The 18,823-nt window shown below is 46.2% G+C and overlaps 1 protein-coding gene across 6 annotated transcripts in view; it reads left to right on the forward strand.

The window, feature by feature from the left end:
• The window catches only part of PTPRM (protein tyrosine phosphatase receptor type M), a 662,162-nt gene that overhangs the window by 625,865 nt on the left and 17,474 nt on the right, over positions 1–18,823 (forward strand). For 4 of the 6 annotated variants that reach the window (XM_061399910.1, XM_061399904.1, XM_061399906.1 and 1 more), the window contains 8 exons: positions 3,792–3,908; positions 4,583–4,633; positions 9,146–9,300; positions 9,538–9,673; positions 10,821–10,970; positions 11,910–12,083; positions 13,077–13,208; positions 17,798–17,923. In XM_061399910.1, the coding sequence (XP_061255894.1) occupies positions 3,792–3,908; positions 4,583–4,633; positions 9,146–9,300; positions 9,538–9,673; positions 10,821–10,970; positions 11,910–12,083; positions 13,077–13,208; positions 17,798–17,923 (1,041 nt within the window). The remainder of the gene's footprint in view (positions 1–3,791; positions 3,909–4,582; positions 4,634–9,145; positions 9,301–9,537; positions 9,674–10,820; positions 10,971–11,909; positions 12,084–13,076; positions 13,209–17,797; positions 17,924–18,823) is intronic. The other 2 variants (XM_061399907.1, XM_061399908.1) reach the window with 1 other exon arrangement.

The following is an 18,823-nucleotide window of genomic DNA, read 5'->3' on the forward strand; positions in this document are numbered from 1 at the left end:
GTTCTTCCACGCCTGGGCTCCAACAGACACCCGGTAACCACTGGTCTAAACATCCATGTCCGCAGAACATAAAGGCCAGGAGGCGACTCAAGCCCCGACTCCTCCGACTGGAGAGCCTGCATCCAGAAGGAAACATACTTTCCTCTTGACACAAGTCCAAGCAGTTAAAAAGATACTAAAGTGAACCCAATTTAGAAAGCTTTAGAGTAGGCTGAAAACAGATGTGGCAAGCCATTTCAGGATATTTTGGGAGATGCGATGGGAGGGCGGGAAGCAGAATGGCTCCGCTGCTGCTTCTGGACACGCCCAGCCAGGTGCCTCTGCTCGAAGAAGGCTGCCCACAAGCATCTCTTTGGAAGGAGGCTTCCTTTCTCCTAATGACCGCTCCTCTGGACCCCAGGGGCAGAAATAAGCAATAGAAAGCCCTCTGCTTGCCTGCAGGTAATAAGCAGGCCCTCACCCAGTGTCATAGCAACAGAACTGGCACGTCCTATCGGACCATCAACAGAGAGCTCACACCCATGGAGGAAAGACTTTGAAGGGGTGTGGCATTTGAGATACTCTTCAAAGAACAGATGAAATGTTCAGCTGGACAAATTGTGTGACTGGGAGGGGCCTGAGTAGGAGTCTGGACCGTGAGGTCTGCTGGGGGATCAGGCAGACCACTTGTCTCTGAACATAAAATACATGTGGCTCGAAAGAAGGGTAATAAAAATATAAGAATGAAGATGCTAGTCTAGTTGTAGCCAAGTACAAAAAAGACCTGTACATGCCAGGCCAAAGTTAATTTCTCTTTAATTTCATGGGCAGTCATTGGAAATAGAAGTTTACTGAGCAGAGCAAGTCAGTGCCAGAGGGACCACACTTGGAAGGGTTTTTGCAGCTTCTTGAGGAGGGGATGTCCACACAGGAAGTTAGCAGAGCCTTAACGAAGATGGTGGCGGAGGGAATAAAAAGCTGGAAAACGTATTTGAAAGCTGTTTCAACCACTTGCTCGACTTGGCACTTGGTTGGGTTTTGGAGAAGGATCTCCAGGTTTTATGCTTGGGTGACTGAAGAAATCATTAACACGGGGAGTTCACCAGGTTTTGTACACTGAATTTACTTAGACAAAAAATGAGTCTACAGGAGAAGGAAATGGCAACCCACTCCAGTGTTCTTGCCTGGAGAATCCCAGGGACAGATGGCAGACATAGTGGGCTGCCGTCTATGGGGTCACACAGAGTCGGACGCGACTGAAGTGACTTAGCAGCAGCAGGCAAAAGAGCTATACTCTGAAAACTTTAAAACACCAATGAAAGAAATCAAAGATGACAAACAGATGGAGACATATACCAGGTTTTGTATTTGAATAATTAATATTCTGAAAATGAATATACTACCCAAAGAAATCTATGGATTCAGTACAAGTCCAATCAATTACCAATGACATTATTCACAGAATTAAAACAAATAATTTTACAATTTGTATGGAAACACAAAACACTTTGAATAGCAAAAATATTTTTAGAAAGAAAAACAGAAGTGGAGACATCAGGATCCTCAACTTCAAACTATACCACAAAGCTACGGTAATCAAGACAGCATGGTACTGGCACAAAAACAGAAATATAGACCAGTGGTACAGAATAGAAAACCCAGAGACAAACTCATGCACCTGTGGTAACCTAATCTATGACAAAGGAGGCAAGAATATACAATAGAGAAGACAGCATCTTCAAGAAGTGGTGCTGAGAAATCTGGACAACTACATATAAAAGAATGAAATTAACATTACCTAGCATCATACACAAAAATAAACTCAAAATGGATTAAAGACCTACATGCAAGACCATTCACTATAAAACTCTTAAAGGAAAACATAGGAAAAACACTCTTTGACATAAACCACACAAGATCTTTTTTGACCTACCTCCTAGAATAAAGAAAATAAAAACAAAAATAAGCAAATAGTACCTAATTGAACTTAAAAGCTTTTGTGCAGCAAAAGAAACCAAAATAAGATGAAAAGATAACTGTCAGAATGGGAGAAAATATTTGCAAATGAATAACATAAACAAGTTTAATCTCCAAAATATACAAATAGCTCATGAAGCTCAATATCAAGAATACAAACAACCCGATCAAAAAATGGATGCAAGGCTTAAATAGATCTCTCTTCAAAGAAGACACATAGATGGCCAAGAAGGACATGAACAGATGTTTAACATCACTAATTATTACAGAAATACAAATCAAAACTACAATGAGATACTGCCTCACACCAGCTATTGTAAAAAATCTACAAACAATACATGCTGGAGAGTGTGTGAAGAAAATGAAACCCTCTTACACTGTTGGTGGGAAGGTAAATTGATACAGCCACTGTGGAAATAGTATGGAGATTCCTTAAAAAACTAAACATAGAACTACCATATGACCAAGCAATCCCACTACTGGGCATACATCCTGAGAAAACCATAACTCAAAAAAAAAAAAAAAAAAAAGTGGTAAATGGATTAAACACACCAATCAAAAGACATAGACTAGCTGGGTGAATGAAAACATGTGCATGTATGCACTTTCACTTGCCATATCACTCTACTTAACTTCCAAAATTGTATTTAATTATTTTATATTATTAGGTGAACCATTTTTCCATTATGGCTCACAAATGCAATAATCTTTCTTTTCCCTGGCTATTGTTTATAAAAAATGATAAATATTTTTTTACTATTGAAATTAACTGTTATTCATTTTAATAGTATCTTTATTGGTCAACATAAAATGATATAATTCTATATCACTAAAACTACCATTTATAGAAAAACCTGTAATTACTTTTCAAAATCCAAATGTACATTAGAATTATCTTGGAATTTTTTGAAAAGTATTAATGCCCAGGTGCGTGCTGAGATTCATCGGGTCACAAAGAGTCAGACACAACTGAGTGACTGAACTGAACTGAACTGAATGCCCAGGTATTGTTTTTTTCCTCAAAAGCTCCAGATACAATTATAATGAGCAGCCATGTTTAAAAACTGGACTATATCATGATCTTTTATCTAGTCTGTTTCACTTTTTCTATTCCATATTCAGTGCTCCCATTTCATTTAATCTATACTTTCCAATTTCTCGATCTCTTTTTTTGTTGTTCATTCTTAAGCCTTTATCAAGTATAGTAGAAAGCTTTTGTATACATATATATCTATAAATAGCATGTATAATATAATACATATGTTAGAAAACTTATGTTTTTGCATAAATAAAAACAATATAACATTAAAAAAAATAAATAAAAAAAAATGAGTCTACAATTGTAACTTGAGAAAAACACATAGCTATTGCCTTCTTCAGAAAAAAAAATCTCTAATCTTGACTTTTGGCTCCAATTTCCTGCTCGGTCTCCTCCAAAATGTTCCATCAATTTCTAAAACTAGAAGAAATTTAAAGTTCAGAGGAGCTAAAATATTGCAAGCCACCTTTTGTAGTTTGTTTTTCCAGGCCACTCCTGAGTAGAAATAGACAGGAAATGAATGGTTACTGTAACTGGGATATTTGTAGTATAAATACAATCTGTTAACTTTAGACCATTTTCCTAGGTTTTATTCCTCCCATGACTCAAATTGTGTTTTATTCTGGGGAGAGAAAAAAATATACAGGTGATCTAAAAAGAACAAAGTTAAGCTATATTTCTGATTTTGTGCACAAATTGTATCCTATAAATTATACTGTGACCCATCATTTAGAGAACTCAAAAAAAAAAAAAAAAAAAAACCACTTTAGCCTCATTTCCTTTGTGTTTTCTAAAGGTCAAATGCTGCAAATACTGGCCAGATGACACGGAGATCTATAAAGACATTAAAGTTACCCTAATAGAAACAGAGCTACTGGCAGAATATGTGATAAGAACATTTGCTGTTGAAAAGGTAAGCTTTCACACTATTTTTGAAAAGCTACAGTCAGACATTAGTGATACCAGCCTCATTAACTTATCCGGGATAATTCATCTGTGGTCTCACCTGAACGCAGGTAGGCTGTAGCCAGTGATGACTCAGGACTGCATCCTACCTTCTGGTCCTGCAGCACCTCACTTCCATCTTTGAAGCAAATCATTCCCATTTCATAGGAATATGTATTTTGCCGCTAATCCAAAAGATACACCTAGGTGTCCACTTCCTTTTTCTTTTCAACCTGGTTGGTATTGTTCAGCCCGTCTCTCTCTCCTTGTTCAGAGGCAGTTGATAAATGTCCTTCATGCTGTATGTCCATGTGGGTTCCCCGGTACTGAGTTAGCATCAGTGTGGAGACACGGGTTCTAACTCCTCCTGGATACCCTTCACGTCCTCAAGCCTTTCTCAGCCTGTGGTTTCATGCAGATGATGGACTTTCCAGGTGGAAGTGTCTGCCTGGAAACACTTTTTCTGTAGACGTGGGATGCTTCTGCATGAACCAGCTTCTCCATTCACTCACTCCCATGCTGGTTTCAGCCCTTGGTCCCTGCGGGTGCGGCATTCCAAATGCTCATCCCATGCGCATGGATGGGGCTGCTGCTCTGAGCATAACAGGGAATCTCCTTACCCCCCTCTTTCTGCCGACATAGGGAGGGCCCGGAGGAGAAGCACACTGCAGTCCATCCCGAGAAGTGTCACAGGTAGGCTTCGGGGGGCGGGGAGTGGAGATGATGTGTCCGGCGAGTTCTCTGCCTTGCTGTCCTCCAAGAAGGGGACCCCTGGTGTTGTCTGTGGAGTCCCCAGGCTTCTGTCCAGAGCTGGTTCTCTGCAGCCGAGCCCTACGCTGCACCTAGCGATGCTGGCACGAGTTGCCCAGTGGTGGGTTCCCTTAGAGACCCCAGCGTTGTAAGTGAACCTTTGGGCAGTTGGTTCCAGCCCTTATTCCCCCTGGATATCAACGCAGTCTCCAGACTAACGAGACCAGTTGTAGGGAATGAAGAAATGGCAGCGTTTGCTTCCTGGCTCATTTACCCCAATGTTTTTAACACCTCTCCTGACTTTCAAAACCCTATTTGTCATAGAATCACAAGGCTGAAGAGACTTTCGTTTATTTTAATCTGTTTCTCATACTATTTAGCATTTTTTTTTTCCCTTAGCCTGTCTTTTTTAATAAGCAGACAGGAGGCTTGAAGACTTCAAAGAATGTGGAGTTCTGGTTGACTCAATTCTTTAAGTTCTGAACCTCACACTTTGATGTCAGTTTTTTTTTTTTTCCTTTTTAGGCAGAATCAGGAGGGAAAAAAAGAAAAGCATATGGAGGATTTTTGTATGGCTCTTGGCAAGAGCACTCATGAATAACTGCATTAAAACAGATAGTGATAAAAGACCCTGAATATTTTTTTTCTTTAAAAAAAAAAATCATCCGAAAGCCATCACTTAAACATGGAGTTCTTTGAACAATAGTCAGCTCTCTAATAAGCTGAAAATGCATCTCAGTGGCTAAAGGAAGGATTTGTTTGTTTCTTTGCTCTTTTTTTAACCTCTTAGTGTTCTCTATCCCAGCTGCACAGAAATGTTTCTGAAACACCCAGGTATTTTAGTCCTAAGACAGCCAGCAAAGAGCTGGTGGAAGGAAAGGAAGGATGAGGAGCTTGTTAAAGCATTTGGGGAAATCAGAATGACATGTTAGTGATTTTCTAACCAGGCAATTGGAATCTTTAAGGAAAACAAATCGTTAGTACTTCTGCGGAGCGCTTCTTGTAGGTTTTAAACTTCCTCATTAGAAAGGAAACTTTAAAAAAAAAAAAAAACAGAGAGAGAAACAGCCAAGTGAAGTGTGTGCTTTGAGAGTCCTGCAGTTCTGATTCTATTTTGAGAGGATTTACATCAAGGGACCTAAAGGTGAAAAATAGGTTTGGGCTTCATTCTGCAAACAAGCAGGAAGGTTTGCAATTTGAAACTGATCAATGCCTGTTTTGCATGGGGTGGTCCTCTCTCCTTTCCCATGAGGCTGATGACCCGGAGCTGAACAGATGTTAAATGACAAAGTGCCCATCCTGGCTAGAGGAAGACAGCTGAAAAGCTTCTGTGGATCTAAGCTGTCAGGGGAATCTATCCTCACTGATGCTGGCAGCAAGGAAGTTGGCTACAGACACCAAATTCCCTCTGCAAGGAGGTGCCTGGGGCTCAGAAAAGCAGGAATATGGCCTGAAACCTGTCAGAAAGAACACGTACCTAGGGATTCATTATCCCACACTTATTTATCAAGTAAACTCTCTGGATTAGGCTCTACTAGGCGTCTTCCTTCCCATTAAAGTACAAGGAGAATGAAGTAAATATCACACCTTCTGTTGTTGTTGTTCAGTCACTAAGTTGTGTCCAACTCTGTGACCCCATGGACTGCAGCAGACTTTCCTATCCAGACTTTCCTATCCCTCACTATCTTCCGGAGCTTGCTCAAACTCACGTCCATTGAGTCAGTGATGCCATCCCACCATCTCATCCTTTGTCGCCCCCTTCTCCTCTTGCCCTCAATCTTTCCCAGCATCAGGGTCTTTTCCAATGAGTTGGCTCTTCACCTAAGGTGGCCAAAGTATCAGAGCTTCAGCTTCAGTATCAGTCCTTCCAATGAAGATTCAATTGATTTCCTTTAGGATTGACTGGTTTGATCTCCTTGCTTCCCAAGGGACTTTCAAGGGTCTTCTCCAGTACCACAGTTCGAAAGCATCAACTCTTTGGCGCTCAGCCTTCTTTGTGGTCCAACTCTCACATCCATACATGACTACTGGAAAGACCATAGCTTTGGCTATACAGACACCTTTACATAGCATTAATATTTATTACAATTTATATATATAATGATACTGATTTATACCACATTAAGTCTTGTTGAGCAAACTCTGGGAGACAGTGGAGGACAGAGGAGTCTGGCATGCTACAGTCCATGGGGTCACAAAGAGTCAGACACAACTTAGTAACTGAACAACAACAAAATCTTGTTAATGAAAAACAAAAATATACTTGATATCAACTTGCAACATGTTGGGGCTGTGATCACCAATCACATCTATGATCTATCCCCCCAAATATATTACAAAACAGCATAAGAGGGAACTGCCGCATCCGTGAACAAGAGTGAGAAGTGACTCAGAAGCCACTCCATTGCTTGTCTCATCAGTAGTGAGCACATTAGAGATCAAGGTTTATTTTGGAAAGAGGTTTGCTGCATCCCAGACACTGACATTTACCCTGCTAAGAGAATAAGCCTTGCATCAGTTGGCCGCCCCTTTCCCACCCCATGATGGATGGAGTTCAGAATCTGGGGATGCTAGATCTGAAACCTAGAAAAAGAAGTGCTCAAAAAAATTAAAATTAACAGTGTATCGGGGACATAAGTGCTCTCTTGTCCTCTTTGGAATGAAGAAATATTTATTATAGGCTCTCCCCTTTCCTGGGACCACCCCTGCCCCGTCGTCCTACGTAAATCCAGGGGAGCACTCAGGGGTGGCACAACCTCACCATTTGTCTTCTGATGGAGGCTTTGGCCAACTGTCATCATGGTTTCAGCAAGAGGAAATGTGGGCTCCTAACCACCTAGGAATCTTGCTCTGAGGTCACAGAGCGTATTTAGCAGATGACAGTGTTGATTTTCCTTTGTGAATCCCTGACGGCTTAATTCCTTAATGCTTAAACCAACTAAAGAACAGCATGATTTTCTAAGAGAAATGAAGCTTCCACACTTCTGTGTTATTAAACCAAGACAAATGAACGCCCTGATAGCAAACAACTCTTATCTTTAGAACCTACAGTTGTTGGCCTCTTCTGATCTTTCAAAGCACATAAATTTCTTCCTGGCTAAGTTTCCACAAACTGTGACTGATGGTGAACAAAGGGTTCCTGGACGGTTTGTGTTGAGATAGTAAGACCACCCCCAGGGCCTAACACAGAGATGGTGTCCAGGAAACAGTGCTAGAAAGAGAGAAGGGGGAAAGTCAAGTTTTATCTCAGGTTACCTGCAGACTTGATTCTGGAAGTAATTGTTTTCAAAACAGACTCTTGTTTTAAAACACAGTCTTCCTGCATAGATTCATAGTTAGGAAGAAAAAAATGGATAAAAATCAATTTAAAGTACTTAGTTGCTCAATCACATCCAATTCTTTGCAATCCCATGGACTATAGCCCACCAGTCTTCCTGTCCATGGGAGTCTCCAGGCAAGAATACTAGAGTGGGTTACCATTTCCTTCTCCAGGAGATCTTCCTGAACCCAGAGATGGAACCCATGTCTCCTTCATTGGCAGCTCAGATTCCCTGAGCCATCAGGGAAGCCCATAAATCAACTTAGTTATTCTCAAAACAAAAGTAAATTTTTAAAAAATGCTTGAAGTCTGTTTCCTTCTGCCTCCCCTTCAGTTGTATGGCAGACCACCCTCCCTCTTCAGTTTACTGATCTAACATAGAATTCCAGCAAAAATACCTATTGGTTTCCATGGTCCGTATATGCTGACATGCCTACTTCCTGAAAGCCAACCACTGAAGACACCTCTGTCACTCTAGACCCTGGAGTCAGACCTGAAGAGCTGCGTTTGCATCTGATTGTTGGTGACCAGATGCATGGATTCAGTGTTTACCCCAATTAGAAACAGAAGTCTAACAAACTTGAGTTCCAATGAAAAGTGGTCCTCTGGCCTGTCTGGATGGAAGCTGTCCTAGGAGCCTTCCTGTACACATAGGCGCGTGTGCACAGCCCAAGTGCCCAGCACAGATGGCACCAGGACACGGAAGAACTGAGCAGGAGTCTGCATCTCAGCTGCTTGTCTTGAGACATAAAAACGCCTTAGACCTCTCCCGCCCCCAATCTGTGTCTCGAGGCTTGCTCCTCACACCATAGGGTGTGAGTGACACACAAACTGTTAACAGAGCCTATGGCTTAGAAAGGAGGCTCGAGGAGTCTCAGCGCCCACCACTATCCATTCACTGCCGTTGCACCTGTAAACTCACGTGTTCCCCAAGCATCACCTCCCCTTCCACCCCTACAAACATCTTCCTCCCTGTGATGAGCTCTCGGAGTCTGTGTTACCTTGGAGAATGACTTTCTTCCCAGCAGTCAGTTACCCAGCCCCAGGCTCCCTGACGCTGAGGGTCCTTGGCGCTCTCCTGGCCCCTCATTGTCTATTTCCCTGTGTTCTCTCCCATGCTGACCGGCCCCTGGCAGCGAGGCGTCCACGAAATCCGAGAGATCAGACAGTTCCACTTCACGGGCTGGCCGGACCATGGGGTCCCCTACCACGCCACCGGGCTGCTGGGCTTTGTCCGGCAGGTGAAGTCCAAGAGCCCACCCAACGCAGGCCCTTTGGTGGTGCACTGCAGGTGAGTGGGGGCCGAGTGAGGGCAGTGGGTTCGAGCCCCCTTGGGGTGATTGAAATATTTGGGAACTAGACAGAGGCAATGGTCGCACAGCATTGCAAGGGTGCCAGGCGCCACTGAGTTGTATACCTTCTGGTGGTCATTCCACGTTCTGTGAATTTCACCCCAGCAAGGATCTAAGAGGAAGCAGCAGCGGGGGTCCCTTCTGCCCCCCCTTACTGAGCCCCCCTGTCCGTGCAGTGCTGGTGCAGGCAGGACCGGCTGTTTCATCGTCATTGACATCATGCTGGACATGGCCGAGCGGGAAGGGGTGGTGGACATCTACAACTGCGTGCGGGAGCTGCGGTCTCGGAGAGTGAACATGGTGCAGACCGAGGTACTGAACCCCCGTCCCCCCTCCTCCCCCTGTCCTCCTCCCCACCCCGTCCACGCCTACCGCCAAGGCCCACGTCCCAGGGCCAAGGGGCAGGGGGAGAGAAGCCACGGTTCTGTTTTCAGAAACCCCCAGCAGAAAAGGCGAGGCACATGGCCATCCTTTCTTCCCGCCCTCCTCCTTCCTTCCTTTTCTTTCTTTTCTCATAAACACATGAAAAAGGCCAGGAGTCTGCCAGGTAACAGAATCTGCTCCCCAAGCCCAGCTTTCCCCTTGCTTCTGCGTCAAGGGTCCCGGTCGAGGCTCCGCTTTGAAGCCTTCAGGATTTCAATACCGTTTCTTTTTATTGTGTCTTTTAAACTAGCTGGTAACCAGAGCGAGACCACTCCTGAGAATAGGCAGGCATTTGCAGAGTGATTTTTAAGGGTAATCTCTGTGCATTTCCTTCTCTTCTGACTGTCCTTAAAAATTCTGTCCAGTGAGTGGCCTGGCATCGTGGGAATTTGCCCACTTTCTGGAAGCACTCTGGAACTTCTCTAAGTTAGACTTCAAGGTGTTTCAGGAACTTAAGTGTTTGAGAACAAGTATTCCACCCTGCTCCTAGGAAATTAATGTTTTTACTAATGTGCATGCATGTTAAGTCGCTTTAGTCGTGTCCAGCTGTGTGCGATCCCATGAACTATAGCCCACCAAGCTCCTCTGTCCATGGGATTCTCCAGGCAAGAATACTGAAGTCAGTGGCCATTCCCTTCTCCAGGGGACCTCCCTGACCCAGGGATCGAACCCACATCTCTAATGTCTCCTTCATTGACAGGCGGTTTCTCTACCACTAGTACCACCTGGGAAGCCCCAGTGTCTGAGTGGTTTCCATCAGTGTGTTGAAGCCTTCTGCACTGAGCCCCTGCTTACCTCTCCTCCTGCGGGCCTCCACATATGGCCAATCACTAATGCCCTGCCCTTCCGTTGGAGGATGACAGGATTACTGGCCCTGAGACAGCCCCCTCCGAGCAGCCAGGTCCCCTCCTTGGCCTTCTCTCCGGAAGGAAGGCGTGCTCTGGGACGGGTGAACCATTGTTCTCTGGTCCTCGAGGGCCTACCTCCCCTCCTCCTCTGGTTCCTGGGAGTTACCTTGGTTTCTCTGCTTCCCCAGGAGCAGTACGTGTTCATCCACGATGCCATTCTGGAAGCCTGTCTCTGCGGGGACACCTCAGTGCCCGCTTCCCAGGTCAGGTCTCTCTACTATGACATGAACAAGCTGGACCCACAGACCAATTCGAGCCAGATCAAGGAGGAATTCCGGGTAGGTCGTGCTAAAGGGACAAGGCTGTGACCTTGCTCCTAAGAAGAGCCTCAGAGTCGGCTCCAGAACCTTTGAGCCCATGCAGGGCTTCTCAGCCTCAGCACTGTTGACGCTGGGGGCTCAGTTGTCCGTGGCCGAGGGGCTGTCCTGTCGGGTGTTCAGTGGCATCCCTGGCCGCTGCCCACTGAATGCCTGAGCCCTGCCCCCTACACACCACCCTGACGGCCAGACCATGTGCTGATGTAGTTAGTGTCCCCACATCAAGACCCACTGGTCTGGCAGAGCCAGGCCCTCCCCACCCCTACCCCTGCTCAGGGAGCAGATGTCAGACCAACCCACAGTGTAACCCCGACAGCTAGACCAAGCCAGGCACATTCAGGGTGCTTGCTGGCAAGAGTGCACGCATTCTAAATCATTCAGTCGTGTCTGACTCTTTAGGACCCCGTGGACTGTAGCCCAGCAGGCTCCTCTGTCCATGGGATTCTCCAGGCAAGGATACTGGAGTGGGTTGCCCTGCCTTCCTCCAGGGGATCTTCCCGGCCCAGGGATCAAACTCGCATCTGTTAGGTCTCCCGCATTCGCAGGCAGGTTCTTTACCACCAGTGCCCCCCGAGTGCCCTGTGCCATTTCTCATGCTCGCCTTGGGTCTGAATGCACCTGACTCCCCACCTAACTCCAGCCTGACCCCTGCCAATCTCTTCCTCATAACCCCGGTGTCCAGTCCTAGCTGGACTCATTGGCACTTGATCTGGCATACGCACAGCAGTCCTTGTGTCTGCCCGTGCAGAGTCCTAAAGACTAAAGAGAAATAAAAATCTCATTGTGTAAGTGGGGTCCAGGGAGTGGGGAGTGGGGTCGTCAGCTCCAGGACACGGGGTCCCCTGAGGTCTGCACACGAGACGGGGTTCTCTTCCCGAGCGTGCCTGCTCTGTCCCCCAGACCCTGAACATGGTGACGCCGACCCTGCGCGTGGAAGACTGCAGCATTGCACTCCTGCCACGTAACCACGAGAAGAACCGCTGCATGGACATCCTGCCGCCTGACCGCTGCCTGCCCTTCCTCATCACCATCGACGGCGAGAGCAGCAACTACATCAACGCGGCCCTCATGGACGTGAGCCCCCCAACCCCCACACCCCCTCCCTGGGCAGGGCACGGCGGGATGTTCCTCTAGGGGCAGCACCTGGGTCCTCTCCCTGGTTTCCTTTAAAGCTGTGAACTGTGTTTTCAGCGAAGTGCACTTCTGCCTCCGTATCTGCTTCTGTGTCGGGACCGACGTCCTTGGTCTCTGGGAGACCCCGGTCCAGGAGGACTGATAAATGAGGGGTGTGTCGGCGGCGCTCTGAGCACTTCAGTTTTTTAACCTGCTGGCCAGAGAGCAAGAGACAGCTATTAAGTCAGGAAGGCAGTGAAGTGGGATAATATGGTTTGCAGCATTATTTTAGTTCCCATTCCTCCTAATTTAGGCAGTAATTAACATGGGGGAGAAATTGCCTGTCAGCACAGATAGTACACAACCCATTACCTCCTGTCAGTCTATTTACTTCTAACTGAATGAGCATTTGCTATTCAATTGATGGGAAAAGTGAATGGGGATTTTCAGTGCTAATGCAGAAATTTTAATTCTATTGGTGTGATATTGGTAAAAAGGTATTTAAGCTTGTCTGACGCTCTGCAGAGCTGTGAAAAGCGTGTGTGTCCTTGGATGGCAGGAATAAGTAACACCATCTCACACATTTAAACAATAAGTGCACAGATTTTAGGAGAAATGGAACTATCTTAATCATGCATATTTTAAAGTTAAATTTTCTCCATTAAATTAGTTATGTGTAGAGTCGACATTGACTTTCTACCAGAAACACCAAACAAATTGTAGGAGGTACTTATTAAGTTTTCTGAGTATCAAAGTGAGGTGACTTTAGCATTGTTTTTCTGCAGATGAGTCTATTTTTGGCCTGTTTTGGCATGGACCATGGTGATGGAATTCACCAGTTGTTAAATATGTTCAGTGTTTTGTGTCACGAGCTCCCATGTGTACAAAATAACTTTGCTCCCTCCTGTCGCATTCTCCCGGGTCCATTTGGATCTCTCTTGTTTGCGTCTGCAGAGCTATAAACAGCCCTCGGCTTTCATAGTCACCCAGCATCCTCTGCCAAACACGGTGAAAGACTTCTGGAGGCTGGTCCTGGATTATCACTGCACGTCTGTGGTGATGCTAAACGACGTGGACCCTGCCCAGGTGAGATGCATGGACTGTGGCTGCCAGAGCCCGGCCCACGGTCCGGTCTGTGTTTTCTGTGTTTGCACATCGAGAATGCAGTCCCCTGGCAGCAGGTTACAAACCCCAGGCGAGGACAGGGAGCCAAAGATGCCTGTGTTACAAACCAGACGGGGGACTTCCCTGGCAGTCCAGTGGTTAAGACTGCACCTTCCAATGCAGGGGCTGTGGGTTCGATCCCTGGTCGGGGAGCTCAGATCCCACATGACTTATGATGAAAAAAAAAAACAAAATACAGAAGCAATGTTGTAAAAAAAAAGAACTCAGTGAAGAGTTTAAAAATAGTCTGCACACACACACACACAAAAAAAACTTTACAAAAAATAATAAAAACCAGGTGTAATTAGGGATGGCAGCAGAAAATAGTCTGAGACCAAAAAGATGGACTGAACTCAGAGACAGTGTGAGTGACGGGGAAACAGAGGGTCATAATCTGGGCTGTTCTCGAAGGATGGAAATGCTGACTGGAGAGAGATGCAGGGTAACAGGCAGTCAGGACTGACCCGGGGGCTGAAGGACATAAAGCAAGCCGACCAGAGACGATGAGAAAGGCCGTCAACCTCTAACACAGCCCCGGATCCGGGCTGGGAGTGTCTCCGAGCCTCCTAGCATGGCCCACCTGGAGCCCACAGGTGGCAGTCGGCCTAGCAGGGTGAAAAGAGTGGAGACTTTTTCACATCTAAGGGATAGCAATTACTTTTGTCAACTCTTTGGTAAAGATATATTAAAGAGAAATGAAACCGAGACTGGAAGATAAGGAAAACTGAGAATGATGAATGTGATTTGTTCGTAGCTCCTCTTCTTATACAAAGAGAGATAGGACTGGGCGGTGGTGACTCAGTATTAGTAATGGGGTTAGAAGGATTTTCCTAAAGGGAATTGTCAGGCCAGAGTGAGCCCGGGGGCCCTGGGAGCTGGATTTATCACTTTAGAGCCCGGCTATTCTAGTCACGGGCTGACCTGCCGTGACAGAGGCCCTTGTGGGAAGTTTGAACTTGGTGTGTTGTAAGAATAAACTTGTTCTGGAACAGAATTAATTTTCTGTTTCACAGAGACAAATTAAAAAAAAAATGAAAGTCTGACATATTGCAGCAGCCAAAGTGGACAAAAATTTTCCTTCCTAAAATCCACTTTATTGTCATCAATCTGCCAAAAATGCCATGGACCTTCACTTCAGTCCTGTAATGCTTTTCATTGCATTTGAAGCAATGCATTGTCTCGTTAAGGCTGTAGCCCAAAAGCTAGTTAATGAAATAATAATGATCGTGCTTGTCCTCATCTAGTCCTTTTTACTTAAGAAGCTTAAATATTTCAGTAGTCTCCCTTGGTGATCCTCTCCTCTCCAAAGAATGGGTGGCAACCATTTATAAAAGCACGCAGACACCACAGCTGGGGACCCTCCATGACACAACCAGAAATAGGACCGAGGGTTCTGGTTTCTAACTCACAATGCCACGCGTGCGGCTCCACTCATTCAGGGTTGCTTAGTCACAGACAGAGGATAAGCGAGTGTTCCCTCTTCAGAATCATTTTTTTCCCCTAATGTGAATACTGAAATGCAGTGATAGACTGTTTTTTTGTTTTTCCATATGAGTGAACCAGACATCAGTGGTTTACACACGTTCTTTCTGGGCGACACTGTTGAATTCTAAAGCATGTTAGTCACTCAGCCATGAACTCAGACAATAAAGAATCTGCGTGCAATGCAGGAGACCTGGGCTCGATCCCTGGGTCGGGAATATCCCCTGGAGGAGGGACTGGCTACTCATTCCAGTGTCCTTGCCTGGAGAATCCCATGGACAGAAGAGCCCGGCAGCTACAGTCCATGGGGTCGCAAAATATCGGACATGACTAAGCAACTAACACTTGAATTCTAAAGTCGCGTCCTAACCCACAGTTGTCTGGGCTTTTACTGAGCCTTGGCTGCCCCGGTGGGAGAGAACAAGGTCCCCATCCCGCTCAGCAGATGGAGCTGGTGCTGGTTTGGAGAAAGGATGCTCTTGGGATTCAGCCTTTTAGAGAGCACTAAACGGAGCATTTGAACCGAAAGTCTCTGCAATCACGCAAGAATAGCACTCAGCTGCTTTAAGTATTTATAGGCCCAGTTCATGGATGTGTTATGCACTATTTAAGCCATTTTCCGCACGGTTTCCTTGGGCAGGATGCAGAATGCCATAATCCAGGGGCCCGCGCCAGCCGGGCCGTTCGTGTTTCTCTGGTGAAAGTGACGAGCTTTAGATTGAGGGCTGAATTGGGAGGACGAACAGAAAGTAAGGCTGGCTCCGTCAGGAGAGAACGGGCAGGACGGTTCAGATGTGCATGCTAGGGCTTCTCTCCCCAACTCAGCTTCCCATCATATGCCTGTTAATTTTAACATGGGTACCCTGGGGGTCAAAGAGAAAATAAACTTCAGCGAGCTGTCTTTTGACAAGGCAGTTTTATAACTTGTCACTGGGAAGCTCTGGTAAGGAAGGAAAAGTTTCGTGGAAGCAATATCTTTTTTTAAGTTTTTATTTATTATATAGTTGTGTGCTTAGTCACTCAGTTGTGTCCAACTCTTTGCAACCCCATGGACTGTAGCCCACCAGGCTCCTCTGTCCATAGAGATTATCCAGACAAGAATACTGGAGTGGGTTACCATGCCCTCCTCCAGGGGATCTTCCCCACCCAGGGATCAAATGCACGTCTCCCGTACTGCAGGCAGATTCTTTACCAACTGAGCCACCAGGAAAGCTCTTTATATAGTTAGTTATTTTTATTTTTAACTGTGCTGGGTCTTCGTTGCTGCTCGGACTTTCTCTAGTTGCCGTGAGCTGGGGCTGATCTTTAGTTGCAGTGCACGGGCTTCTCACTGATGACTTCTCTAGTTGCTGAGCATAGGCTCTAGGGTGCATGGGCTTCAGAAGTTTTGGCTCCCAGGCTCTAGAGCACAGGCTCAATAGTTGTGGCATGGGGGCTTAGTTTGTTCCACAGTATGTGGCATCTTCCTGACCCAGGGATCGAATCCATATCTCCTACATTGGCAGGTGGATTCTTTACTGCTGAGCCACCTGGGAAGCCTAGAAGCCTTATTTTCAAATAAATAAATGTAATTTCTAAAATACTATAGATTCAGCTCATGCAAAAAGGACACTTAGTTATCCTACTTTCCTTCTTGGTCATGAAATTCAAACCTTTAACTTCTGTAACAGAGGGAGGGAGATGTCTTTGTTTGATCCACTGGAAACCATATTGCAATCTTGGATATAAATCAACCTTTGTAACCTTCTGTGATGAAATTTTAGATTCTTTGGAAAAGAAAACTCATCAGAAAAAGGAATTTCAGGCAGTAGGTTCTCACCTTCATTGTACATCATTCTGCTTAAAATGAGATGTTTTCATCTGCTCTTGGCTCAGAAGAGAGACTGTAAAATAATGAAGTGTTATCCTCTTGCCCTGTCCTCCAGCCATTTGTCCCTCTGGTAAATTGGAAAAAAAAGAGTTAAATGCTGCTCCCAAAACAACATTGCATACCAAGTCCCTGAAGAAGCTTCATTTCAGACATTAAGTAGGGTCTCAGAGCTTTAGAAGGCTTCCCAGGTGACTCAGTGGTAAAGAATCTGCCTGCTAATACAAGAGGTGTAAGAGATGTGGGTTGGGATCCCTGGGTTGGGAAGATTCCCTGGAGGAGGGCAGAGTAACCCACTCAACAGAGCCTCTCAGGCTACATCTGTGGGGTTGCAAAGAGTCAGACACAACTGAACAACTGAGCATGCATGCATGCCTGCAGAACTTTAGAACAGATTTGTGATAACAGACAGGGGTTTTTCTCACCTGTCTCCCAAGTTCAGTGTTGCTGCAGGGCAGTGGCAGTGACATCTGCCATCGTGCTTGGCACCCTGCCTGCCACACTCGTCAGCTGCTCCACGTTTCAGCAGAACTCCTGGTTCCCCAGTGTCACTAATACCTGGAGTGTGAGACGCTAGGAAATTGAGTTTTTAATTGAAGCCCAAAGAGGTTACTCTTATTCCGCCGTGTTTTCTAGGTCTGAGCTGGGAGGGTTTGGACCAGAGCGTGAGAAAATGCAACCCAACACTGTTATCAGTATTTTGTCACTAAACAGCCCTGTTCTCAAAGTGATTACATACTACTAGGTGGGCCCAGATGGAAGGCTGGAGACTGGGGTGTCAAGTGGGTCATCTCAAATGTCTTTACTTTTGTAACAGCAGCTCAGGACATCTCCCCAGGGCTGGAAAAGAGTGCCTTTCAGCAGCAAAAGAGATCTTACAGCGATGGTATTCAGGAGGCCCACGTGACCTCCTTGGGAGGCAGAATTCCTCGTGGCTTAGTGATGCTTTCACAGAAAATAGAGAAAAAAGTACTAGATGGACAGGGGGAATTAAGGGCTCAGCCAACAAGAAAGTCAACCGGTCGACTGGGGGGAAGGAAAAGAGAAAGGAAATGAAGTGAATGAGGGGTGTTGGGGCCTGATGCTGGTAGTGACCTTATCCAGACGTGAGCAGTGAATGTATTCGGACCATTAACCTCGCGTTTCTGCGTTTTGAATCCAGTTGTGTCCACAGTACTGGCCAGAGAACGGAGTCCACCGACACGGCCCCATCCAGGTGGAGTTTGTTTCTGCTGACCTGGAAGAAGACATCATCAGTAGGATATTCCGAATCTACAACGCAGCGCGAGTAAGATCTGCAACCACCATGGCTCGTGTTGCGGTTTCATTATTTTCTCATCCATTGACTGGGTAGATAGTCTGGGTCAGTCAGTGTTCTGGGAGCCTGAAGGCCCATCTAGGAGTCTGTGAACAAAACAACGTTCCCTGACCCTGTGGAGCTTACGTTCTAAAGGGAGGAGACAGGAGAGGATGGACACAAAGATTGCCTGCTAGATTTGCTAGAAGGTACTGTGTGCTGTAGGAGAAAAATGGGAAAGCAGAAGGTGCCAGGCCTGGACAAGAGTGTGAGCAGAGGGGCCGTATGAATGCAGCCTGGTGGGCGTGAGGGGCAGCCACATGCTCTCGTGCAGTTGGCTTTAGGGGCAGAAATGACAGTCAGTGCAAAGGCCCTGAGGTGGGGGGATTGTCTGGTGAGTCCCATAACAGCAAGGTGGCTGATGTGTCCGCAGCCCACGAGGAGAAGGCGGGAGTAGCTGCTGGGGCCGAGGTTGGGGTCCAGGGGGCAGAGGTCACTCAGGGCCCTGCAGGCCACCACCAGGATCGGGGCTTCCACGCTGAAGGAAAGGAGGTGCCATCACAGGGTCCCTAGTGAAAGAGTCTTGTGCTCTAATCTAGCTTTTAGAAGGCACTCTCTGGCGTCTGTGCTGAGGACAGACAGTGAGAGAGCGGGTCAGGAGGCTGTTGTAATAATCCAGGTGGGAAACGACAAGGGTAGGCAGAGTGGCAGTGGCCGGGGGAGGTGGAGGGACTCGGATACGTTCTGGCCTCAGAGCCAATAGGATAGGATGGGCTGATCGGTTGGATCCCAGGGACTCACGAGCAGCTCTCAGCGTGTTGGTCCTGAGAACTGGGTGGAACAGACATTAACCAGGTTAGGAAAAGCTGTGCAGGTAAGATTGTTAGGGGT

The sequence above is a fragment of the Bos javanicus genome, chromosome 24 (assembly GCF_032452875.1).
Source record: "Bos javanicus breed banteng chromosome 24, ARS-OSU_banteng_1.0, whole genome shotgun sequence".
In the NCBI taxonomy this organism is placed as follows: Eukaryota; Metazoa; Chordata; class Mammalia; order Artiodactyla; family Bovidae; genus Bos; species Bos javanicus.